Genomic DNA, 26,376 nt, shown 5'->3' with positions numbered 1-26,376 from the left:
TACAGTGCCCTGCAAACTATTAAAAGTTATAACGTCGAAAGGGTGTGGGAGACAGTGTATGAACTATACTTAAGGGGAATTTCCATTTCCTTTGTATGGATTCCAAGTCACATAGGAATAAAAATCAACGAACGGGCAGACGTTGCCGCTAAAACAGCCCTGCGCTTATCTGAATCTGAACAGCCCGTGTGTGCAAAGGATCTCGTTTCAACCTTCAGAAGAAAGATATTAAAAAAATGGGAATCTGAATGGATGAATATTGGAGACAAACTAAAAAAGATAAAAGACAGTATTTACCCCTGAGAAACTTCCTATCAAACGAATAGGAGGGAAGAGGTTATCATCTGCCGACTCAGAATTGGACACACAAGAATAACACACGGGTTCTTGATGGAAGGTACTGACCCTCCTGTCTGCCTATGTGGTGAACGCCTAACCATCGAACACATCTTGTGCCCCCCAAGGAACTGCCAACGGTTTTACACATCTTCCTTACACCTCCCACTTAAACAACTCCTACAGGATAAGCAGCAAATGGTTGACAAAGTCATCGGGTATCTTAAAAAAATAAAACTATACAACTATATATAACAAGAACACTACATTAACATACAACATAAGCAACAAAATTCAGCTGGCTGTACGCGCTCCCCAGAACTGACACACATACGAATCCAATACACTCACATACCACTGTACACATAGCTACATAAAGGCAATGATAGCCCTTGCTGGTTTTTTGCCTATTAAAAAAAAAAAAAAATACTCTCCAGACTCACACTCTCACCACCAGAGTACTCGGTATTCCTCAGGGTGGGTTTAAACCCTCCATTCATGCTAATAATTTACACTTACACGAACACATAATATATACATACATTTAAAAACTCTTATAGCCCTGAAGTACTGAAACAGTGATCCATGCTCGTCCTGCAGCTACATTGCAAATAATGCTTAATCTTTTGGTACGTAATAGGCACCAATGCAGTTTCTTTCCCAACAGCAAGTGCCCATGGGTAAGCCAGGTATGACCTGACGTCTCTGCATTACCTGGTAAATAAGGCCTTTTCCCTTCTTAACTCGACCAGGCCAGTATCTGCCGTAAATTGGCAGAAGTCTATTCCCAGCCATTTTCCCATATTTTTTTATATTATTTTTCATTAATCCTTATAAAGCTGGGCGGACAGGGTGGGATGGTACAGCCTCTTTAGCTGCTTTGCTTCTTCATTCTCACCTATCCCTATATGGCCGGGAATCCAGACCAGTATGACCTTCTTCCCATCAGCATTGGTCGATCCCTTTTAATTGTTTGCATATTTTATTTATTGTAAAAGTACCTTCACTACCTCAGTAAAACACCATTTGACATTGTTTCAGTAAAATTCTATCACAATGATAAATTTCATTTGGTTTTTTTCAATCAAATTGACAAATCCAGTGTGTTTTGGGCCTAGTAGTAGTGTGGTCTGTCTACTGTCAGGGTAAACAAAAAAGGCAGTACATAATACTTGGGTAAGTAAAAAATATATTTCTTAATGCATTTAAATAATTATAAATTAAATGGAAATACATTATTTGGTATATACTGTAAAGATTTATTTCTTTATAAAACTTTTTACATTTCAAAATCATTTGACCATACGACAAACAAATAGTATTTATTCATACGATTACACATTACAAAATCAAAAAATAAGTTATCACAGTCAACCTATTAATCATAATGATAAGATTTTGTATTATTTGGAGAAATGGTTGTGTAGAAGCGTTTTTTGTCTGGTGCAAATGGGCTGACATGTTCCCTTTTGTGGTAACGCATTTCAATCACTTTGTTGAAAAATCGGCTCAGTTTAACAGCAGAACTGCTCCCAGGAGCCAGAGACCTCGGGTCCATGTTATCCTAATTCAAAAAGACTAGCGATATTTTTGTTCTTTTATTAAGAAAATATTTAAACAACTAACAAGGTTTATTTTATCAGCACCCCATTCCTGAGCAATATCCAAACCCATCATATTTCCTTGGACACGTTTCTCCCCAGCCAGATCAAGCTTAGTTCCAATGAAAATCATAGGTAACTGAAACCGTTGTTTTAAACGTACAATAATATTACATAACAAATATAACAAAATAAATAATACAGATAAATATAAATACCATATTTGATCCTGCACATTGTTCTGAATCATATTCTTCAAAACCTTGTTTGGCTTTATACGAATCTCGATTCACAACTTCCGAAAGCCAACACTTTAAATTTTGCTGTGATTTACGGTTTGTCAAGTCATGCACAAAAATCAAACCTATGTAAAATAAGAAGACAATTAGCAGTCAAACTGATTCAACATCAACTGAAACATTAGCAATCAAACAAATGAAGAAATGTAATTATTTACTTAATTACTTTGAGAAACAAATTAAATAATTGATTCTAATGTACAAAACAGGTTAAATGTACAACTGCAATAAAGATTTTTATTATAAAATATCACCAACTACAGGAAGTTGCAGGTTGTGCAGAACAAATGCTTGAGACTGATTGGTTCCTTTTACAGGTGGACGCCAATAGACTACATGCATTCAGTATTGGAGGTGACTAGTGTCTCTACACAAGTCCACAGTATAACATCAAGATTTTGCAAAGCTTGTGAACTTAGTGAATACACTAATATTAGAAATATTGTTAACTATGAAGCTGCCTCCTTGCAGACACTTTACAAAAAATATAAGTACAAAAGAGTGAAGCACATTTTGCTGTAAATTAACTATATAATGTAGTATTAATATTGAGATATGTTTAAATTAGTTATTTTTTACTTCAGATCAGGTATATAGGCAGGAAGCCTGAAGCCAGTCTTTTAATTTCTTTGTAAATTCTGTATATATTTTGAAAATAAAAATAAATTTCATTTCATATTATAAAATTATTTCTATTCAATAATATTGTTAAGTGTTTGAATGAATTATATTTTTAATCTGAGGTCTTGGTTGAGATGAAAAGCAAGTGTTACGAGCAGATTCGAACCCACAACCTTCAGTTAATTTAATTAAAAAAATAAATAAATATAAAAGGACCTGGCTTACTTGAAAAATATATTTTTTTATAATTTCTTTTGGTTATTGATAAAATTTGATACTGATAGCTTTAACTATATTTTTATTGCAATCTATATAAAAAATGCTGTTAAATAAAGTATTTAAACAGTTGATTTAAGCAAGTGGAACGGTGAAATAAAAATTTAAAAAAACCCAGAAAATTTCAACTTTCAATTTTTTTTTTTTTTGGGGGGGTCCAATATTTTGGAGTGCAGAATCACCAAAAGAACCCAACCCATGGAGTGTTCAATGGTCCAAACCTGTTAGCCTGGTCGGTCCCCTTGTGAATATAATTCAACTAAGTATGCACAAAATACTCTTATTTTTACTTACTTAATCAACATGTTATTATGTAATTGTTTTCTAATATTATTTAAATATATTTTAAATTATGTTATATCAATTTACAATGAAAATTTAAAAATTAATGATAAATAAGAACTTTATAAGGTATATTTATATGAAACATTATTTTAAACTATTTTCTTATTTTACATATTATTAATACTTAAGTAATTTTTCCTTTATTTTCTTAGTTTTGATTTTATATTTATATATTTTATACATTGTATATTTCTATATTTAAACGTTTGTAAATTGTAAAATATATATTATACTATTCCTTAAGAGGGTAGCCAAAGAGGGGGCCAACATGGCTTAGCATCCTGCCACAAAAGTGGATACAACTTAAAATGGATCTTTAATGAGACCAAAACCTGTGGAACACCACAGGTATGAGACACGCAAAGAGATTCTAGAAGGACCATCGGCAAAACGTACAAAAGAATTACTGCAAGGCAACCGCAACAGAACTGGGATTCTGGTTGGATTCCTAACAGGGCACTGTCACTCAAGAAGGCACATGCACCGGATGGTCCTTAGAGGTACAGACAGAAGAAACACTGTGCAGATACTACCAGGAAGAGCGGGAGACCGCAGAACATATTTTATGTTTCTGTGAAGGTCTATGTGGGTGCAGCTATTTGCAACTAGGAGAGGAAAAGCCACAAGCTAGATCCTACACTAAGGAGCCGCTGACAAAACTATTGAGGCTGATTAATAACCTGAGCTTGGCCAGTGAGTTATAAAAAACAGAAAAGAACAATAGATCTACTCAGGTTGAGGTGCAGAAGGCCTTGTGGCCACTTCTTTAATCCCTATCCTTAAGTTTTAGGGATGTTTCACTGTAATATAAAAGTCAGTGATGCGATTGAGGCGATCGAATGGCTGCATATTAAAAACAATAATAAAAAGAAAAAAAAGAATTTAAAAAAAATTAAATACCATGTACGCCATTGTAGAATGTGGTCCTTGTCTTCCTGTGATTACTGCTTCCACCGACATCCCACAATTCAATGAAGTACGTCTTCTGGTATTGGGTCCCTTCTCTGAATTCATGAAGTTTCACTTCGACAGAACAGCCGACTGTCCAAGATGGATTACTTATCGGCTCATTGTGCGCTATCAAGTGTGTCAGTGATGATTTTCCAACTCCTGTACCAATACAGAAACATCAGTGAGCCCCTCTATGAGCTGTGTATTTCAGTACATAATATTTTTTATGCTATATGTTACTTGTCCTTAGATTGATCTTATCTGATCAAGTTACAGACAAAATTATACAACGATCTGAACGGAGTATACAATCCGACAAACTACATGCCGACATTTGAAATGTTTAATGTTCAAATACATTTAGTTATGAGATAATTATAAAGAAAAAGTGAACAATTTTGTAAAACGAAAGAATATAAAATACTGTAATGAACAAATATATTATTAAAATGAAAAATCTACCTGAATCACCTAAAACCAGTACTTTCACTTTTTCTATTGCAGCCATTAAAACATTACGTTGCAATTCGAGGAATGATATTGCAGAAATAAGATTAAAAAATTAATTAGCTATAAAAACAGTTAAACTGACCAACAACATAGTTGAATTGATGTTGAGGTTACGAAATACGAACTAAGGAAAGAAAGAGGGATTTTCATGGTTGCATGCAAGGGAGGCCTATCCCCTCACTCAAGCATCCTCCAAAATCCAATTATCCTAATTTTTTTAAACAATTTTCACTCGAATATTGATATTTTTAAACGTTTTAATTATTAATTATACCGAAAAAATTCAATAAGCCAATTGTCAAATTAAAATACTTTTTTTTTTTTCAAAAAAAGGCAGGATTGATTTGATTTATTCCAAGATTATTTATTTATTATGCAGGCAAAACCTATTAAAATATTCAGTAGTTACATACATACATTGGAGGGAAAATATAGATTCATTATAAAACATATACAGTTAATTAAATAAATAACTGAACTAGAATACTAGTGGTTCTTCTAGAATCTAAATTATATAAATGTAAAAGACAGTTCCTGGCCTGCAGAGGCTGGGTCCAGAAGAGAAAAGGTCATACTAACCAGGTTGCGAATAGGTCTTACCTAGTTCACACACAGACACATTCTAATGGGGGTGAGACCAGTTTTAGGTGAAGAGCTTATTGTGATAGAGCATATAACAGACTACAAAATAACTAAGTCTGCAATGAAAAAATACATTGTATGACCTGTGTGTGGCTTGAGGCATGTCAGGAGGTGCAGATCACTAATAGATCTGTGTACCTTCATGTATGGGATATGTGTTATTAATTGGAGTGAATGTATTTAATGGTCTGAATTGAGGAGCTTATCCTCCAATTATCCCGAGGAAATGGAGTACTCTGGGGTAGTGTGAATGATTTGTGCTGTGTATATGGAATTTATTAGCGTGAATGTAAAGGTTTATTCACAATTATCCCGAGGAATATTGAGTACTATGAGGTGGTGTGAATGAATATGTGAATTTAATTTATTAGTGTGAATGGAGGGGGTTATTCCAATTACCCTTAGGAATAACGAGTACCCTGAGTACTCTGGGGTAGTGTGAATTGATTTGTGCTGTGTATATGGGATTTATTAGCAAGAATGGAAAGGTTATTCACAATTGTCCTGAGGAATATTGAGTACTATGAGGTAGTGTGAATGATGTGTGCTGTGTATATGTAATTGATTAGTCAATTCACTAGTTTCTGCTTGACCAATTAATATTAACCAATTAATTAAGGTTTTCAGTTGAGATAAAAAAGTCAATGGCACAGCGGGATTCGAACCCACGATCTTTGGCTTGATACGCCGCTGCTCTACCACTTCAGCTATCGTGACCTCGAGCACTCAGACACCAACCTCCCATCTTAACCACACCTTTTGAATTTTCCCTCCTTTTTGCCATTTTTCAAATGTCGTGCAATAAATTTGATTCTCGGCTAGTGCCATTGACTTTTTTATCTCAACTGACAACCTCAATTAATTGGGTAATTTATTAGAATGAATGGAGGGGCTTATCCCCCAATTACCCTCCAAAAATATATAAGTATTCAGCATTCATTTCTTTCTGATGGAGTGCATGGGACCTTTTTTCAAATTCCTTTGTATATTTTCTTTTATAATCCAATATGTTCATTATGTCCTTCCATTATCCTTTCTACCTTTTTTTCCCACCACTTTGTACTTGATAGTTCTCATACTTACAGCCACTTTAGAAACATACATAGAACTGTACGATCCGGAGCTGCTGGCTTCTCGTCATGCCAAAATTCTGTCACTTTTCACATATTGAGTGCACCACCTTTAAATGGTGGAGTGAGTTCAATCTTTTTAAAAACATAGTTCCTACTCACAGTTCGTTGTTTTCAATGATCCAGATTTCAAGTTTATAGCACTCATTATCAGGTTGAAGTAGTTCTACAACCACGTCTCTCGACATGGATTGCAAGACTGAACACCACAGATAATGATATTGCTAGTACAATGTTTTAAATGAAAATATTGTTGATGATTGGGTTGTCGGTGGCCACAACGGTTTAAGTGTTGACATGGCAGTATTTTTTTTTTTTTTTTTTTTTCAAAAACACCAGGACCCCAAGGGTTCTTATAACCTCTTATTTGAAATACCCTTGTTAAAAAAAGTCAGTTTAATTTGGTTTTAAACCACTTAAAAATAAATGAAACTGATATTTTTAAGAAACTATGACAAATTAACCTACTTCTACCCTTGCATGCAAATTATGGATAATAACTTATATATAACTTGCATACATCTCTTAAAATTTGTACTAAAACACTTTGGATTTTTAATTCACTATAATAAAATTAAAAAAAAAAAATAAACTACTCTTTTCTATATTATTATTACTATTGCATTTATGATAGTTCGCAACAGCAGAGGTTATATCAATATTTGGGGTGCTGGTGTTTTTGAAAAAAAAAAGCCCATTTATATGTCCGGTTCAAATGCAGGGCCGCTGGATTCGAACCCAGAACCTTTACCTTACAGGGATGAGGCTGTATCAATGCTTAAACCATTGCGACCACCGATCCCCCCCCCCAAAAAAAAAAAAAAAAAAAAAATCAACTCTACCTTTTTTATTAGACCAATATGCAAATTTTCTTCAATTATCTGGTCTTCTCACTACTCTCAAATGAACATGATCAAAACGGTTCACACTGCTTTCTTAGGTACTGTAACTGGTTTTTCAACCACAATTTTTTGATTGCGAGTGTGATCTATCTGTTCTGAACATTGATACTATAGAGGGAATCACTAGGCTTGACTGATTTTTTCTCTACATATTATCAAATAACTTGATGACTAGTCCTGAACTACTTTCCTGTATAAGGTTCATGTCCTTAAATACAAACTCATAATTTTTCAATGCTCCTCACTGTTCCCGTAACTACCAGTTACACTCTCCCATTAATAGATTAAAAGTTTTAAAAAAATTAGTTTTAAAATGTTTTATAATATTGGAAATTAATTTGCTCCCTTTATACATTTTATGTAATTCATATATATAGATATTATATGTATATATGTTTCCAATATTTTTATTATCTTATGCATAATTTTATAGTTTTATATAAATTAGCTAGCAGCATGCATATATAAATAAATAATTAAATTATACCACAGTATCACAGGAAAATAGTTTTGTAGAGGATTAGGACTAATTTAAATATGGAGTTTGAAAGGATTGAGAAAAAACATAAATATTTAAAAACCAATATATGATATCGATTTTATAAACATATACATACTTAACACAATGTAATTTGTCTATATTTATATTTAATTTACATTTACATTAATTTATTTTTCCTAACATAGTGACTAAATTTATAATGGCTTTTTTTTAGTTAATTTTTTATGTATATATATTTTTAAATAATAGAAGTAAACAACATCTGTGAAAATTGTTAACAATAATGCCAAGAAAATATTTCTATTCATTTCATGAATACACAGACAGCTTATTGTTCACTTATATAAAACAGGTAGTTGTTTTGTATTATAAACATTAACAATTTTCACACATTGGTGAATTCCCCCCCTCCCAAAAAAAGAAGAAAAAGAAATAAAAATAAAAAAAATAAAACCTTCATTTGTTGTTAAAATTCACAAGTTAATGTTTCTAAAACTCCACAAAAATATGTTTGTTATATTTTGTAAATAATTATTTACATTGTTTTACATTTTATATTTTGTGGTTTATAATTGGTCAAACATATTTTATTCTTCAAGTTTTTCATTTCTTTATACACATATATATATATTATTTTTTTCAAACTGCAATTCTGACTCTAAGGTACAAACAAGTATTGGCCACCCTGATGAATAAGATTATTCTAAGACAGCACATACTTATGGCAGGAATGAGTGAATATTTTGTTCACTACTAATTACAGAAAAATACATCTTCAAATGAAACTGTACAAAAAAACACTTGATTTTAAATATTAAAATCAAAACTGTTAATTAATATCGGCCCTCTAAATTTTATTGTATTTTCACCAATCACACATGCTCGACTGCTTATTTGTCTTGGTATGTGCAAAAAATCACATTTAGAGGAGACAACTTTGTATTTATTCTGGTTTTTATTTTTGTCAAATCCGTTGCAGGAAATAGTTCAACGAACAGTTTGATTATTGACATTTTTCTTTTTGGTGGACTAAGACGTTCTCCGAATATAATGCCCTTCGAGGGATGGAAGTTGTGATCATGTTTTGATGTACAATGCTTAATTTGATTAAAGGCACGATAACAGAGGATCAGTGTACAAGTACATTTGTCAGCTCAGTTTTTGCAAGTCCAATGCACGATTCGGCTAAACATATGTCAAGCAGGTAGCGTATCGCTTAAGTCATCTTTCAACCATTGGGGTACCACACGCTGACCCAGTCGCTTCAGCAATTTTGCAAGGACTGTGTTATGAGACAAGTAGTATCTCTGAAAAAAAAAATCATGGTTTAATTTAAATATAAAGATATTTATTTACTTTGACAAATGAATCTGTGATCTTACCTGTAAGAATTTGTAGGACCTGTTGTCCATCTGTGGATATATTCTACCTTTACTTCTCCCTAAGCAACCTGAACCATCTTGAGTACTTTTTACTTGACAGAAGAATCCCTTTTTAGGATTATATCTACAATTAAGAATGAAATATTAAATATCTACCATAATAAGTTTATTTATTTATTTTAATTTAAAAAGTTACTTTATATGTGATGAATAATCATATAGTGGAACAATCTTGAGAAATTTCTGCAGTTGGTCCATAATTTCGACTGGGTTTAGTCTCAGAGTTTCACCGTTGATTATGTGCAATTGCTGCTGTGGATAGTAGAGGAGCCAACGTTCTAGGTGTTGAGCATACCTTCCGGGGTTCAAGCATCTATTTCTCAAATCCCTGAGTGCTTTTGGTGCAGTGTCGCTTGCGGTTATCACATCGTAAAAAGAATAATTTAGCGCTACCGGGTCCATATGCGAACGCATATGTTGGTACCAGCTGTAAGCTCGTTTGGCAGGAGATATTAGTATTGTCACAAGTTTTGCTTGGGGGAGTAAGGCGTGCACTCGCTTTGGCACAAGTTCACCGTCAAAGTAAGTCGCCGACTTTTCAAAGAAATACTGCGATGTTGTGTTTTTTGTAATAGGGAAAAAATCCATGTACCATGAGAGACCACGGTAGTAATTTCGCCCGTTGAAAAATTGTATTTCCTCGAACGTTTCAGGACTGTGGATATTGCTGGAAATATTAGGGTGCATTGCTAAAAATGTGTAAAGGGCAGTAGTGCCTGTCTTCTGTGGTCCAATTACAAGGAATTTCGGAAGCTGGTCACAGGTCTTGTTATGCGACCAGATCTTTTTATGCCTTGGATCCTGACAGGGATTCTGTAACATTAGGAATATAATTAATTTTTAACAAACACCTTTGAATTAAAAAAACAAAAAACTTAAATTCTAATTTTTAAATATCAACAAACAAATAGAATTTTGATTTAAATGAATTTTTTGTAATACAAAACTAGGCAATCAGTGTATTGAAATTGACATGTTCTATTCAATCATACCAAGAATTATTGTTAAAGACTTCATAATTTATAAATAACTTTTATTATGCGTGTACAATGCACCTTCCTCCATTTTTTTGCCAAATACAATAACTAACCTGAGAGTCAATGGGGTATTCAATATTCTTCCATTGGTCCTCTCGCACTAACATTCATGCTAATAAATAAATTTACTCTTAAAGCTATGGCATAAAACTATCAGTAAAGTATGCGATAAAACTGTTTCCTCCAAGCTGAGGAATTGCTCTCGTCCATCAGGTGAGACACATTGAGTAACAATTAATTAAGGTTTTTAGTTGAGATAAAAAAGTCAAGGCACGAGTGGGGTTCGAATCCACGATCTTCGGCTAGATACGCCGCTGCTCTACCACTTGAGCTATCGTGACCTCGATCCACTCGGACACCAACTTTCCATCTCAATCGCACCTTTTGAATTTTCCCTCCTTTTTGCCATTTTTCAAATGTCGTGTAATCGGGTTGGATTCTCGACGACAAATGAAATGGCCACGGAGAGCTTTAGTGAAGTATACTTCATTTTGAATCATTAAATTCACTAATTTCGTGGTCTACTTGACCAATTAATATATTACAATTAATTAAGGTTTTTAGCTGAGATAAAAAAAGTCAATGGCCAAGTATACTTCACTAAAGCTCTCGGTGGCCATTACATTTGTCGTCGAGAATCCAACCCGATTACACGACATTTGAAAAATGGCAAAAAAGAGGGAAAATTCAAAAGGTGCGGTTGAGATGGAAAGTTAGTGTCCGAGTGGATCGAGCAGCGGCGTATCAAGCCGAAGATCGTGGGTTCGAATCCCGCTCATGCCAATGACTTTTTTATCTCAACTAAAAACCTTAATTAATTGTAATATATTAATTGGTCAAGTGGACCACAAAATTAGTGGATTTAAACATTGAGTAACCTTTCTAAGCATGACACAATACTAAGTGTCCATGTGTCAAAGTCACATGGCTTCCTTCTATGAGTCAGATCCTCCGAGATCCACCAATTGACAGTACTATTGATATGCGAGAACTTCTCCGTTGATCAAGTCCACTGACACTGGAATGGATGGACAATGAACCTTCTTCCTACACTTTACGGACCGGAGTAGGATGTGAGATAGCCTCAGCTTAACTGTGGCTCATGCCTGTCCTAGTACCAAAGAATGCCCTGGCCTCCTGGTAGGAGAGCCTTTCTACAGTTTTCAAGCATTGAATTTCTTTTTCCTCTGTGAGGCAGGACAAACGCTAGATTGGGTAGTTTGTGCTCTGCTGCAGAATGCAGGTTGGAGGGTCGCTACACGCTGATTCTTTTGGGCGAGCTTCCCTTCCACACTAGCAAATCTTCTGTCGCGACCTACAATGCAGGGAGATACGCCCAAGCCTCTGGTGCCTTTAGCATTGGGAAGGCGCTGGAATATAAGGGTGGACCTATAATAAGGGTTTCACGAGAGGACTAGAATTGATGAAGGGATAAGCTGGGAACTCACTTACCCGATGCTATGCCATGCAACGCTGCATAAGGTTGCATTAACCTCGTCCACATCTATCAGATACTATGCTAACCTAATCCTCGCTCTGCGATCCCCACAACTAACTATTTATTTCATGGTTTTGTTCATAAAATTACACCATTTTCGTCAGGTAGCGTCAGAACAAGACAATCATACACACATTTAGAAAGGAGTAAATATAAATTAATAGTAGACAAAACTTACTCCCCAAACAGGATCTGCTTCTTCAGGATACATATTAAAATATTTTTCAGCCAAAGCGAGTGGCGGTGCACTAGTAAGCTTAAGGTTCGTCCAGCACCTCAGAAACTTTATCACAGACTCAAATGTATATAGAGCCAACCTGTCGTTACCATAATTTGACATGTGGCTCATAAATATATTTATCTAGAAAGAATAAAAAAATAAATTCTTTGTACACACAGTAAAACAATAATTAAATTTAATTACTGGATTATAAACAAAAGTTTGAAAAAGTTCTCCTCCCTGGATGGATTCATCCAACTTTTCTCTCCCTCCAGGATATCGGTTTATTAGAATTGTATGAGTAAACAGGCCGCACGTCTGTCTTGGAAGTACCTACAATGATAAATTGATTAACGTAAAACAAAATTAATTATTTTATAAAAGCTCACCATTATACCGCGATGAATAAATCCTCGTCTGAGTCTAGCGGGCCTGAGATGAGGATATTCTTCTGTTGAGGTAACTTTAATGTTCCAAACATGTTTCCAAGCAAAATATAGAGCTTCGTGTACAGGGTAAACACCAGAATGATGAGGTGCAACGGAATAACCAGAATCTGTTGGGATTCCATGTTCCTGTTGGAAGCATAAAAAAAAAGAAAAAATAGTTTACTTTTACTTCTATGTAATTAAGCTCTGAATAATTTGAGTATGTTGACTTAACACATTGTTAAAAAAAAAAAAAAAATTATACCTTCGCAAAATTTCTGTTCAGAGTCATTTCAAGCTCAAGCTGCGTCTGATTTTCATACAAATGCGGCTGTTGATGATTCCACATATGACTGAACCAAGTAAATTTTTCTATGTTTTCTATATGCAGACAAAAAGAAAAGAAAGTCAAATTAGTTTAGTCAAAGGTCCAAGGATAAATCTGAATATTACCTAACAGCAGGTCGTCCCCTAAATTTTCATCTGATGTGCCATGGTGAAAATATTTGCCAGAGAAACCGAGATTGAACTTAAATCCAGGTACCATGCTTTGGATTTTTTCCTGTGTGCGAAGAAGAGCCAAAACGTCTTCTCTTCTCAGTCTTGTTCCCTTCTCGCCAACAAAGATGTCATCAATATCAACCAAGACATACCTTGTAAGCGAGAGAGAAAGTTGTCCATGGGAGAGATACGACAAGGAATCTAGGAATAATAACCGATGGAGCCAAAATCTAAGACCTGACCCAAAGAATACTCGTTGTATACTGTCAAAACCTCCATGGTCCTGTAAATAAAATCAATTTGCTTTTTATTTTATTTGAATGAAAGCATTATGACACAATCTTTGGGTAAGCAGAAAATAAAAGAAATTTGAATAATGTGCAAGAAACATTGAACAAACAGAAAGGAACAAACCTGCATGACAGTGGTAAGAGGTGTCTTTATGAATTCTTCATCCAGGAGATTGGTGTCTTCTTGCCTGGTATCGTTGATCGCCCAAGCAAGCGGTTCATAAGTAGAATGGTTTGCTGTAAAAACAGTCCAATCTTCACCAGGCAAAGGTCCCCATGCTGTTTCACCAGCTCTCGTCAACCGTAAAATCGGTGAACCTGCATTTAATGCCGCATCCTGCGAATTGCAAATAAAAATATTATGTTTAAAATTATTATAACATAATAAATTTTGAGAACTGTTACATACCCTTAACTTAAGATTTCTATGTATGTACAAAGGAAGACCTCGTAATTGTGAGCCGACCTGCTTTTCATCAGCGCTCAAAAGAAAGCCGATTATCCCCACTGAGTACTCCCGACAGTATTTATCAAGCAACTCTCGATTCCATTTGTCCATTTGGAGATACTTGTGAAGGTTTTCAAAAACTATCACCCCATACTTACCCTTGTCTAAATTGGTAAGGATCGGCAGGGATTTGCTGGCCACTTCGACTTTATATCTGCCAATACATATGGGTAAATTTTTTGTAAATGTATTTCTATTTAAATACATACTTGATCCTATTGTAGACTAATAATTCGGCAATATCCCTGCCTAGGCGGGAATAAGTCGTCTCTACAAAGACGAGGACCTTCGGATCGATCCGCAGACGTGCTGCAGATCGGTGGTCGTGGGCTGGCAGCCTGTTCAGGCCGGACATGACCTGACATCGTATCGAAGGCTCTGGCCTCCATTCTCTTCGAATCAAGCTGAATCGCACAAAAATAATACAGTCAAATTACAAACATTTGACAATGTTGTTAATGTGACAATAAATTGTTCTTATATGCTATGTATATCTACTAAATATCTAATAATCTAATATGGTCATAATACAGAATAGTACATAGATGATGGGAAAAACTTTTTGGAAAAGTTTTGAAGAAATCTGTGGCAAGAAAAATACAACGCATCAAATGTGGGCAATTATTACAGGTCACTGTTCCCTGAGCTCAAGAAAAAACCATGGTTTTCGGAAGGCGATAGCCCAGAAGGAATGTCAAAGGAGTTCTATTCTACTATTTTTAGACTGAAGACAAATCATGGGGTAGCTACAAGAAGAGAATCGGTTTGGCATCGTCTCTGAACTGTCCCACTTGCGATTGCCCTTCAAATCCTTCACACATAATTTTTGAATGTCCAGAATATGAAAATGAAAGAGACAAACTGCTAAAAAATCTGAGCAAAGTCCCAAACATTTCCAAACCAATAAACTTAGAATCTGTCCTAATAAGCAACAATCCATCAGCTTTCAACATAATCTATGGATTTCTAAAGACGATAAACGTTTCTTTTTGATTTTCAACCATGAAAATTTAGAAGATGAGAAGATGATGGAGCTGAATGAGTGGGTGCGGGCGCGCGCGATGATACTTACGTAAAAAGTAAGTAATTTAACTTTGTTTTCTAAAAACGTGAGAAAAAAAAACACAAATTCATATGAGAAAGTCATAAAAATATTGCACCTTTATCACACTAATTTGATGATGAATCGAAAACTGAAAAGTGCAATTTGAATTGTCATAATGTAAATGCAGAGAGGGAATGAGCAGGAGGTAGGTGCACAGAGTATTGCCATAATTTGTATGATCATTGAAAATGCTAAGCGGCTTGCCTTCTTCTTCAGATCATTCGATAGCTACTCACACCCTTTTCCAATGACCCTAATTATTTATTAAAACGAACGTCCAACTTTGGCTGTTTTTTTCTTGGAGTTCAATTCCTGTTCAGAATGTGGTATAATAACATTTTGGAGCTATTGTTCCATACTCGTTTTGAAACCACTAACAAGACATGCAGCTAACATCAGAGCAAGTTGCTATTGTACATCGCACATATTAAATTTCTTTTTGCAAGCAGGATATCAGCCAGCTGTTTCAAAGCACCTTTGTTTGTTAGCCATCAAACGGAATATCTTTTTTATAGTGTAAACACATTTTTATTGACATAACGAAGGCAACTGAAAATGATTGATTTTACAAAACTCCAAAATTTATATATATAGCAGGCAAGTTTGTGGGCCTGACTAAAAAGCAGGCACTAGGGGTGCTAGACACAGTAAACTTAAGCTAAAACAACCGTCACCAAGACTGGTGGTATAGAAATGATCAATGATGGAGTGAGTGTGGTGTTCATTCCTTTTTTTCAAAAAAGATAGTTCCTACTCACAGTAAGTTGTTTTCCAACGATCCAGATTTCGAGACAAGCACGTCTCTCGACATGAATTGCAAAAGTGAAACCCGACTGACACTGGACTACTATCGTCAAGTAGACTGACCCTCGCCGACCAGTAAAACGAGCTACAGCTATCTGGTGTAACAGGAATTACTTTTGTAAGAATTGAGAAAATGTTTAACGGTGTTTCCAACTGGGCACTCTCGTAGATAAAAAAGACCCAAGAATTTATCTACGATACACAGAAATAGAAAAGTTGATGAACAGTGGAGTCCCACTCATCCGAGAGTCCGTAACATCCGAACAGGTTGGCGGAGAGGAAATTGGCTTTTGCAGTTTCTATTTGAAGTTAAATGGTATTGGTGGTCCATTATCGAGGCCTTGCCTTTAACTACTGCCCATTTCATCGCTCGATCCTTAAATCATGGGATTTCTTTTTTTGGCCCGCTTATCCACGCTGATTTGGACTGTCAGACTCGTCTCGGCATGCCACCATCGTGAATGGTGGGTTTTAACCAAAATTATTATTATTTTTTTTTAAGAGGGTTCGCAACAGCAAAGGTTATATCAACCCTCGTGGTGCGCGTTTTTTGAAAAAAAATCACATTTGTAAGCATGTCGGGTTCGAATGCAGGGCCGCTGGATTCGAACCCGGGACCTTAACCTTACAGTGATGAGCAACGTGACAACGCCTAAACCGTTGCGGCCACCGACGCCCCAACCAAAATAATTATTAATGAAGATGCCGCAACGTATCTGACCAAAACAGACGGACCAGAAACGACTAAACTACAGTATTACATCTATCAAACCTTTACAAATCTTTCAATTTCGTTGTGGCTGTACTATCTACATTCGTCCCTTAACCCTTATTGGTCTAATGTTGTCTTAGAAGTATTTTTTGAAAAAAGTTAGCGGGAAATTCCGTGAGTTTAGTGGTAGAGAGTTTAGATTGGCGCAAAATAAATCTGCGTTGCTAATACAAGGGCAGAAACAGAGCAGGAACATGCACCCGCCCTAAACTCATAGGATTAGCTAGCTTTAGCAAATTTGATGTTGCCCTGAGGCAACTTTGGGCAAGAAAGTGTTAACAAACCGTGTCTTGTTTTACTGCTCGGTTCAGCATTATTGCATTTATTTTGGCTAATCTGATATTGGATTTTTTGCTGATTCGAACAGGACTCGTTCTCAATTATTTCGGATTGACCCACTATATTTTGAGGAGCGTTTATGCAATCGATTTTAATTTTCTACTGTTGTCGCGCAAATCTAACCTTTCAACGTAAAACAAAGTGACAATGTACAAGACAATACTAAAACCAATCTGGACGTACGGGGTAGAACTGTGTGGCACCGCCAACCTTCCAACATCCAAAGTGTACAGTCCTTACAAACAAAAGTCCACAGAATCATAGTCAAAGTTCCTTACTACGACTCCAACAACACCCTTTACAACGACCTCAAAATCCCTTTTGTGAAAAAAATAATTTCCGAACATTTTCGAATCCTTATCCAATAGAACCCACCCCTATAAACCCACCAGACGACTGAAGAGGAGTCATGGCCTCGCGACCTACTGAACAAGGATGTCTTCGCGTATAGCTGGGAGAATAGCAATAGTTGTTAACTCCTCTCACGACACATGATCCATGTCGGACGTAAATGGAGCTCATTACATGTTGGAAATAATCTTACAGATAGTAATAAATAAATTAAATTCAAAAAGTGCTATTTCGATGTATGAACGTGCCTATTACATCTTCTCCGGGAATGAAAAGATTAAGTGTGTTTGACATAAGAAATCCCTCCCTTAAATGGAATTTTCCTCCGCACCAGTCTCACGGAATCAAGTCTGGAAAGAAAGTTTCTTTTTGATTCCACTGTTGAGACTCTGAGAGGAAAAATGATTATGGAAAGTGACCTTCGACTAAGGTTTGAAAGAGAAAAAATAAAATAATTTTCATCGAAGTCATTACAAACATCATTTGCACCGCTCTAATTCCAGCGGTGCCTTTTCCGAGATTTCTATCCCGATTGCAAAAATCCAATCAACCCCTATGCGCGTTTCTTTGTGCTCTCCGTGTTTTTACAGCACATAAATTTTGTCGGTGTCTTTAATTTTCGTCTTCGCAAGCCGACGTTGTTTGTCAAGAGTTGGCCTGTTGCCCGGAAGCCAGGATACCAATAATCCTACATCAATCGCACGTCTAGTACTGAGTGACGCACCATACCAGGCATATCGGGTCGTGACATTGTAATTTGACTACTATTTATGTGTGTTTCCCAACAACAATGCACTATCACTATAAACTTAAACCTAACATTTTCCAGGAAATTAGGCTAATTTTTGTCCCCCCTTTGGGCGCCCTAAAAAAACCTTAGTGTTAGAAATTAATTCAGTGAGAAGTCGAACTTTCGAAATCCAAGCGATGGAAAAACATTTTAAAGCCAGCATGAATGACTACATGTCCCTCCTGAGAAAGAGGATTTCCTACTTGAAGAGTTGCAAATGGGTGACAACCAACAACAAATGCCGGAAAATAAAAGATTCAACGCAGAAATGGCTATCATCGCACCATATGCTAGAGAATCCCCCTACATTTTTGCTCTTTATGTACCACATTGTACCACAGAAAGAGCAGAGTTCGAACGGCAAGAGTCCATGCATGAGATTCTGGGCGATGATGCCCCTTGCTTTACTTTTTAAATTTTTCGATAAAAAACGGAGCTCGTAAAAAAGAAATATAGTAAAGTAGAATTGGGATCGAAGGGGGAGGAGATGGAGATTTGTGTGTGGGAGTGCACCCTTGAGCGGATGGTACGGTTGGGAATACTTGGCGGTCAGATGGGTGAGTACCTTGGGCAGGTTTAGCCCCGGGTCTGTTAAAACGCAATAAATGCGATGTAAATGGTTTTTATTCACAGTCCGCACAAAACCTGTGAATCCCCGTGTACACTCGTTACCCATAGGGGTTGAGACTGCTCATCTCTCCTCTTGAATTCACCCATGTGGAGAAGAATATCTGAGAATGAACAGCTTCAATCCGAGGTGTGTGCCGTCGGTCACACATACTCGGATTCGTCCCTCGAGATGATGGGTGGTCGATTCGTTCGACGCCTGAACGGCCATCTCATCTCTTTTATCCACTCAGAGGAGCCATACCCCATTAACTGTGGGACTGCGGTGACAATCGGTGGTACAGTGTGGCCGAAGCGGGGGTGCAACCTGAAAAGGTGAGTCTCGTGTCCTCGGTCACTTGCATTTCTCAATCCAGGACCTTCGGCATATTTCCTTGAAACCTCTCCCAACCCTTGGATGCAACGCACAACATAATGGTGTAGCTTCGAAAGAGTGGCACCCGCTCTAAAACACAAGCTAGATTCGTGTCGGCCTCCGGGTCATCAGAGGCACACGAGGGTTAGGGTACCAGATCCTGTCTGCATAGACGGGGGAGGGTGCATAACCTCTGAACTACGGGGTAGCAGAAAATGTTCATCTCTCGTTTTGAGAATCAAAGCGTCCGGTCGGGCCGAAAGGCTAGGTAAGGACGTTATAGATCCGCAAGTCTTTTTAAGGGCTCAGAGTAAATAGCCAAAAAGACGAATGCTTACGTCCTGATGGCAGCGCTGGGTGGGCTGTCACTTGGGTGGTGTTGTTCCCTGCCAAACACTTCATTTCCTTTTCCACGCTCTACTATTCGACCGCAGTACAAACTTTTACCTGACTATCAAGAAGATAAATGGCTAAATGACCATAATGGTTGAAGGCCATTTATAAAAGAAAAACAACACTATTGTCAACAGGCGCTAGGCCCTCCGCATATGGGTCGACTGTTTTGTTAAGCGGGTTTCAAACCAGTGTGCAACCAAATGAAACATACGAGCGCAAATGGATCAGTTTCTGGATATGTCAAGTAGACGTCAAGTAGTTCAGACGAAGAAGACGTAATTGTCTATTATCAATACAACAGAGTACGAAGAAATAGGAAGGGAACATTGGTGTCATCCTTACGTAGAGAAAAATATGAACTCCAAGCTGTTCGTAGCAGCAGAATAATTTGAATCAAACAGACAGTATTTATATCATTCCAAAGTTTCTTACTACAAAAGTCAGGTTTACTTCTTGATCACTCATGGTCACTCCAGGAAAATACGCAAATGATTGATGTGAAAAGGTACAACCAGGCAACTGAAACCGTTTTGTGACTGGGAAGAATGATCAACGCAACCAGTTGGATACTGATTTTAAATTGGTCTCGACTCACGTCTGGATCCCTTTTCCCATATTCGAGCAAGGTCGCCAAACATTAGTATATACAACTGATTTGAAACTGAAAAGGGTTGCAACCCAGTCGACCCGTGTGCAGACGGTCTTAAGTTCGCCGTTTCTGGAGCTTTACGGAATATCGCCTCAGCAGGCCTCAACCCCCACTTATTTTTTTCGAGCGCCTGAAGAATCAGCTTCCCGGTTCGAGACAAAGTTGTATGCACATGGTGAAATTTTGAAAGGTCAGAGGTGATTGTGCGGTTCACATTTGCTTTCTTAAGTCAGGTGACAAATTGGAGCAGCTCGTACCCGATATACTGGCATTTGAACTACTCCTTTAATGTGTCATAGATATACAGCTAATACCAGAAAAAAGAACTACTCCGGCGGTCCATGGCTTATCTATTAATTGTAACATTGTAGAGAGGAAACAGAAGTGTATCTAATGTTTTTCATTTTAAAATTTGTGGTTATAGGACTTGTATGACAAAGATAGGTTCAAGTAAATTATGAACCTACATTCGGACGGATACCGTCTGGTATTGTAATGTTAAATGCTAAAAATAACGACAGAAACGATTGATTGTATATAAAAATTCGTGATTCGTTGGTTCGCCACCGTCGAAACTAAAGGTGATATGGTAAATATAAAGGTGTACGGATAGAAAAATGTTTGACTTACCTCGAAAAGGGGTAACTGAGATAGATGAGAGAATAAAAAATCGAGAAGACGCTAAGTGCGAACAAGGCTGCGACGCATCTTTTGACAGTCAGCTGTTTGAACACTCTTGTGTGTCTCCTAAACACACAGACTTTGAGGGGTGGCACTTGCCTCCCTACCAGGTACTCTCTATCAAGCATCCCCTCATCCTCTACATCATCAACACGCTCTCCGCCCTGTATAAAATAAAAAAAAATCTTTAGATATCAAACGGTCAATGAACTCCGCTGTACACAATTTAATCGTATATTTGATAATTTTTGTTCTCAGATGAGTCTTTCGCGCGGGATTCGAACCTACGACCTTCGACAATACACCGCTAATCTAACCTCTCAAGACAGCCCAAGTGGTAGGAGCAGCGGCATATTGAGCCGAAGGTAGTTGGTTACCTTAGATAAAAAGAATAATTAATTGAAATAATTAAAATAAATTTAAAAAGAGCTACAATACCATGCAGTTTAATGGGGACACACACAGTGTGGCATAGGGTAGGAGGAAAATGACATTGTTACTCGCGTGCTATGCTAGAAAACCTTATCCCGCTACATCTTTGAAATAGTACAATCTCATCGTTAAGAGAAATATTTGACTTTTGAACAATAGGAACGTAGCAAGTATCAGTTGTCAATATGTGACTGAACTATTTCATTGATGAAGTAAAATCTAAAAAAGAAAATATGGACTTATACAGTCCGCTGAAGAGAAAACGTCAAGTAAAATGTGCATTATATCGCCGTATGTTGAACGTTAATTACGGTACCATATACCATCATTCGCAGACCGAATTTATTTTCGTCAAGTTGACCTTAGTTGAATGATACGCTCCCTTTCTTGATGATTTCACTGGCACAGTTATAGAAACATCTAACTTGGAAAATCGCGACACCATTTGAGCTATATCTTTAGTTTATTGGGGAACATTTTCTCGCCTTTCGTCCACTTACATCTCCTCCAGGGACAGTCATCACTCCCATCAATCTTAATCGTTTAACTCGATGCCAAATCTTTCAACCCCGTTAATCCATCAAATGATTCACTCATCCCCTTAGAACTCCCGCTTAGTCCGTTCAGCTTTCAGCTTTTCATCGACTGTACGCGTAATTACTTTGTTATCCTCCTTTGTGTAGTCCACGAACAAATGTGATAGAATAAAGGATAATATAGATGGAATAAAATCGACTGATGAAATTCGTAAAATTAAATTAAAATTAGAAAGGATAACTCGCTACCTTTTGTTTAAATGTTCTTAATATTTAGGCCCCAATAACACCATTTATTTTACAACATAAATTCTTAGACATAGGGACTGACTACATGATCCCGGAAACATCCTATAAAGTCTCAACAGACAACAAAGAGAAAGAAGAATTCAGTAGAATATCAGATGCAATGATATGGTAATGGTGGCTCCAAAAAACATGAAGGAACAGGATCAGGCGTTTTTTTAAATCTGAGCGATCAAACTATTAGGGAAGTACAGTTCGCTCTTTCAAGCAGAAATACATGCAAATACATGGCTCTATAAAATCTTAAAAGTGGTTATACTGGCAAACAAATCCTCATAAGATCGTATAGCCAAAAATGCTATTAAAGCACTAGCAGGTAAAAAATCACTTAAACGCTGTCAGTGAATGCTTGCAAAACCTCCAAAACCAGGGGAAACCTAAGAACATGCTAATATCTTGGGTACCAGGACACAAGTGAATTTTGGATAATGAAAAAGCTCACTGCCTTGAGGAGGATCGGCAAGGCCCTGAACCTATTCTTAGGATAACAAAACAAACATCATAAAATGGAGACAAAATAGACAAAAGGAGAAATGGATAAACACTGGGAGCGCTAGACACAGTCAACTTTTGCTAAAACAACCCTCACCAAGGGGGGTCCAAATTTCCCAGTCTCCCAAACTCACTGTTACAATTAGAGAGGGCGACACAGGAGTGATAGGACTATTAATCGGTCAGTGACATCTGAAAACAATCTACACAACACGGGCATATTCAATATGATCCCAACTGTAGATTATGCAACGAGGAGGAAGAAACAACCATCCATCATGTTCAATCGCCCAATGGAGACGTAACCGGGATACAAAGAAACCCCAGGTTATGTAGCAATGGCAGTCAATGGCCCAGTATTCCTTAAAAGAAGGATCGAATCGACAGACCCAATTAAGGAACTGGGAAAGTACAATTACCCATAAGCCTGCAGTGTTTGGGAAACATACCTTCACATCGTCTCCATTCAAAATCATCACGACACCCAAGGGCAAAGTGATGGTGGTTGTTGATCTGTGAATCGGTGAACACTAGAGTTCTTCAGTGAAGTTGGCGAAAGCCGAAACGCGTCGGAGTGGTATATAAACTCGCGAAAGAGTAGACAGATCCAGGATGATCAGTGCCGATTTGGTTAATGAGGGTAATATGACGTTATGACAGAATTATTTTTAATTAAATATTCTGCACAATAGGTTGATATCGGCCGCGGAGCACAGGTCTAAAAGAGGCTGACACGTAATAACCTATTCCTTAATTATTTATTTATGAAAGTTATAGGAATGTTATGATTTATCTGAAAACTCAGGAAGGCAGATGGACTTTCTTAAGCGGCCTGAACTGTTAGGATTATAAAAGATTAAAAAGTTCTAATATAAAATACGGTTTATAAAACATCATCTTACGGAATTGATAAGCAATTTTTTTATTAACGTTTTTCCAACCTTTCCTTCTTTTTCCAGACCAAACAACGTTTCTCGTAAAATATTTATTAAGTGTTGGAATAGACAAACGAACCCCAATTTAGGATTGATGGTAGGCCGGAAACAAGAAATAATCATCCGGAGGGAAAGATACGAAGAAAGTAAGGCGTTAGTAAGATGTATAACATAGCACTTGCCGTAAAAGGACTTTTTTTTAAGGGGTTTAAAGCGGTTTGTTAAACTTGCAATTTGTTTGTACAAGTTCAGGACTTTCTGGTACCTTCATTCTAATAAGCTGTTGGACACCTTCTTAACAGTGGGGTGGAAGATGTTCGGGCTGTCTGCCCTAATTAGGCCGTTTTAGAAAAATTGGTTTTCGGTTAATATTGATACAGAGCATTCTGTCTCTAAAGGCGGTACGAAATACGGTTCGTTATTTAACGGGCAATTTTAAACTTAAGTTAATAACATTATTAATTAATCTTTTTTTTAAATTCAAGATTATTCGATATATCATGTTTCTTTGAGAGCAATAGGCATTGCTGACACAAGAATACTTGCTCCTGGGCCAAAGCCTGCGGAGGTGCCCCTTATGCAGAGAAGGTTGCTCGATGTGCCCTACAAAATAGAAGCTTGTCATGCCTTGGTTCCTTACAGAGAACGTGTAGGCTTGCCGCCGAATTTAAGAATGGTTTTCGGGCAGAGCAGCGGGTTTCTGGGGGGGGGTCCACTGTTCGACTTTTTAGTTTTTATTGTATATACATATGATTTATATATTTTGTTTGACTGCGTGTATTTGTTAGAGTGAGTAGTGAGGGGCTGATGGTGAAATATATTGTCACCATCGACCTTCCAGCAGAGTGTGATATTTATAAAAGTACCCCATCGACCCTGAGTTAGTTTAGAAAAATTAGATTTTTTTAACGAGGGTTCGTAGAGGTCATACAAACCCTCAGAGTGCAGGTGTTTTAAAAGCAAAACCCATTTGTAAGCATGTCCGGCTCGAATGCAGGGCAAGTGGATTCGAACCCGGGACCTTTACCTTACATTGATGAGCGCCGTGTCAACGCCTAAACTGCGGCTACCGACGCCTTATATATATGGGAAGTTTATGGGCCGATAAACAGCTGAGGTCATCGCCGGCCCTCTGCGTGTTTTCCATATTTTTCTTTTCTTTCGCGCATATTTTGTTTTAAACTGCAGCCATTTGAGCGTCTCGATCTGGTTACTGACTCTGATGTCAGATATATACTACGTTGATATTCTAGAATGCTAGTCTCTCATTTGTACCTCAGGTTGTCAAATACAGAATAAAAACAAAACATACAATACATATATATACATCACCACAAACATAGATGTCTGGTCACATTCATTCCTCCAGAGTACTCGATATTCCTCGGGGCGGGGTTATAAGGAACCCTTTCCTTTCACGCTAATAAATTACATTCATTACGATAAATTAACACAAACACAACACTCGATAGAAACATAGAGGTCTGGTCACTTTCACTCCCCCAAAGTATTCGATATTCCTCGGGGCGGGGTTAAATCACCCCTACCGACGCCTTAATAATTAGATTATTAATGCTGTATGTAGGCCGATGGAGGAATATCAAGTACTCTACCGACTAATCAGAATGAATGTACTGTAATGTACATAGGTGTGAATGCATTTATTTGTGCGATTGTATTAGTTTTAGGTACTTAGGTGACGAAAGCTCCCGTTGGAGCATAACCCCGTTGGTTGGGAAGCGACGATCTCCAGGGCATCTGGCTTAAGCGAGATACCGCTGTCCCAGCCGAATAACGGGGTAGGCCAACTGCCCTGAGGTAGAGTAGGACTGGATACCGGGGTGGTAGGTATAGGCACCCTTTCTCCACTTCGATTACTAAGCCTACCACTGTATTTAACTTGCAAGTTTTGCGGTGGGATTGTTGAAAGGATTTCATCATTTAAACAGGCGCCAGTAAGACGGAGTGACAAACGATCCTTTGTCACTTCCAATCTACCTGTTTGTCAATCGTCTTTTGTTTCAAGTTGTGCGCTGTTTTATCCCGGGCTGATTGGAGACGACTTCGTTCTGACTTTTTCCGGCTGTTGAAGGGTTCCCGACTCCCGACACACCGTCCAGACGTTTCCCTTTGTGGGCGTAGGACGGGGCCAAATAAGACAATGGCCCCAGGGCTGGCTCGAGCCCTAATGATTGCCATTCCTCCAGCGACAAAGCGCCAACGTACAATAGTCCGACACACAATTCGTCTATTAATTATTTGCTAATCCCTGCCGATAATCTGCAGCCGTTTTAAATCACCCGTGCTCTAGTCGCTCCCGGCACTTCCGACCACAAAGGACCTTCTCTAATCTCGACACAAATGGATAGCCCAGCTCTCAATAGAATTCCCTTCGGAATCGCCTGGCATTATCAAACTAAGCATTCAAGTAACGTCTCTCACGTTTGGATAATAATGTAAAACCAAATGCAGAAGATTTTATTAATATTAAATTCTTAATGGAGATTTAAAACTTTTAATAATATTAACATACACTCGCAAACCTTTACATTGGCAAAGTTTCTGTTACAAGTGTTAATATATCCGCCACTTGTTTTACTCACAAATAATCTAAATTTCGGTGTTTAAAAACAAATTGTTAACTGCCAAGCTTTCGACCTATTTTAAGGTCATCGTCAGGGGCGTCGGTGGCCGCAACGTTTTAGGCGGTGACACGGCGCTTATTTGTAAGGTAAAGGTCCCGGGTTCGAATCCAGCGGCCCTGCAT

General features: G+C 37.4%; 2 protein-coding genes across 9 annotated transcripts in view; both read right to left on the bottom strand.

The window, feature by feature from the left end:
- Positions 1–1,511: 1,511 nt before the first annotated feature.
- Positions 1,512–5,076, bottom strand: LOC106662697 (rab-like protein 3). Its single transcript, XM_014386935.2, has 5 exons — positions 4,892–5,076; positions 4,379–4,588; positions 2,156–2,301; positions 1,963–2,076; positions 1,512–1,900 (listed from the first exon to the last, which is right to left on the bottom strand). Exons 1-5 carry the CDS (start codon positions 4,935–4,937, stop codon positions 1,715–1,717), a joined length of 702 nt encoding a protein of 233 aa, XP_014242421.1. The 5' UTR covers positions 4,938–5,076; the 3' UTR covers positions 1,512–1,714.
- Positions 5,077–9,057: 3,981 nt separating this feature from the next.
- The window catches only part of LOC106662809 (bifunctional heparan sulfate N-deacetylase/N-sulfotransferase), a 189,059-nt gene continuing 171,740 nt past the window's right edge, over positions 9,058–26,376 (bottom strand). For all 8 annotated transcript variants that reach the window (XM_024227716.1, XM_024227679.1, XM_024227725.1 and 5 more), the window contains 12 exons: positions 20,858–21,072; positions 14,249–14,443; positions 13,941–14,193; positions 13,656–13,868; positions 13,194–13,524; positions 13,006–13,121; positions 12,702–12,887; positions 12,517–12,645; positions 12,271–12,453; positions 9,694–10,370; positions 9,498–9,621; positions 9,058–9,422 (listed from right to left, as the gene is read on the bottom strand). In XM_024227716.1, coding sequence (XP_024083484.1) covers positions 9,312–9,422; positions 9,498–9,621; positions 9,694–10,370; positions 12,271–12,453; positions 12,517–12,645; positions 12,702–12,887; positions 13,006–13,121; positions 13,194–13,524; positions 13,656–13,868; positions 13,941–14,193; positions 14,249–14,443; positions 20,858–21,036 — 2,697 coding nt within the window. In that variant the 5' untranslated portion in view covers positions 21,037–21,072 and the 3' untranslated portion in view covers positions 9,058–9,311. The remainder of the gene's footprint in view (positions 9,423–9,497; positions 9,622–9,693; positions 10,371–12,270; positions 12,454–12,516; positions 12,646–12,701; positions 12,888–13,005; positions 13,122–13,193; positions 13,525–13,655; positions 13,869–13,940; positions 14,194–14,248; positions 14,444–20,857; positions 21,073–26,376) is intronic.

This window comes from Cimex lectularius, unplaced genomic scaffold (genome assembly GCF_000648675.2).
Source record: "Cimex lectularius strain Harlan isolate CLEC.00 unplaced genomic scaffold, Clec_2.1 scaffold84, whole genome shotgun sequence".
NCBI classification, from domain to species: domain Eukaryota; kingdom Metazoa; phylum Arthropoda; class Insecta; order Hemiptera; family Cimicidae; genus Cimex; species Cimex lectularius.
Note: the sequence above shows the minus strand (reverse complement) of the source record. Positions and strands in the feature narration are given on the sequence as shown.

What these genes read in the sequence shown, in the direction of transcription:
- LOC106662697 (XM_014386935.2), bottom strand. Translation starts at nt 4,937, where the DNA reads ATGGCTGCAATAGAAAAAGTGAAAGTACTGGTTTTAGGTGATTCAG. An exon ending in ACTGGTTTTAGGTGATTCAG is followed by an intron (nt 4,589 to 4,891) that starts GTAGATTTTTCA and finishes GTATTGGTACAG; the next exon opens with GAGTTGGAAAATCATCACTG. An exon ending in GTGCTGATAAAATAAACCTT is followed by an intron (nt 1,901 to 1,962) that starts GTTAGTTGTTTA and finishes TTTTTGAATTAG; the next exon opens with GATAACATGGACCCGAGGTC.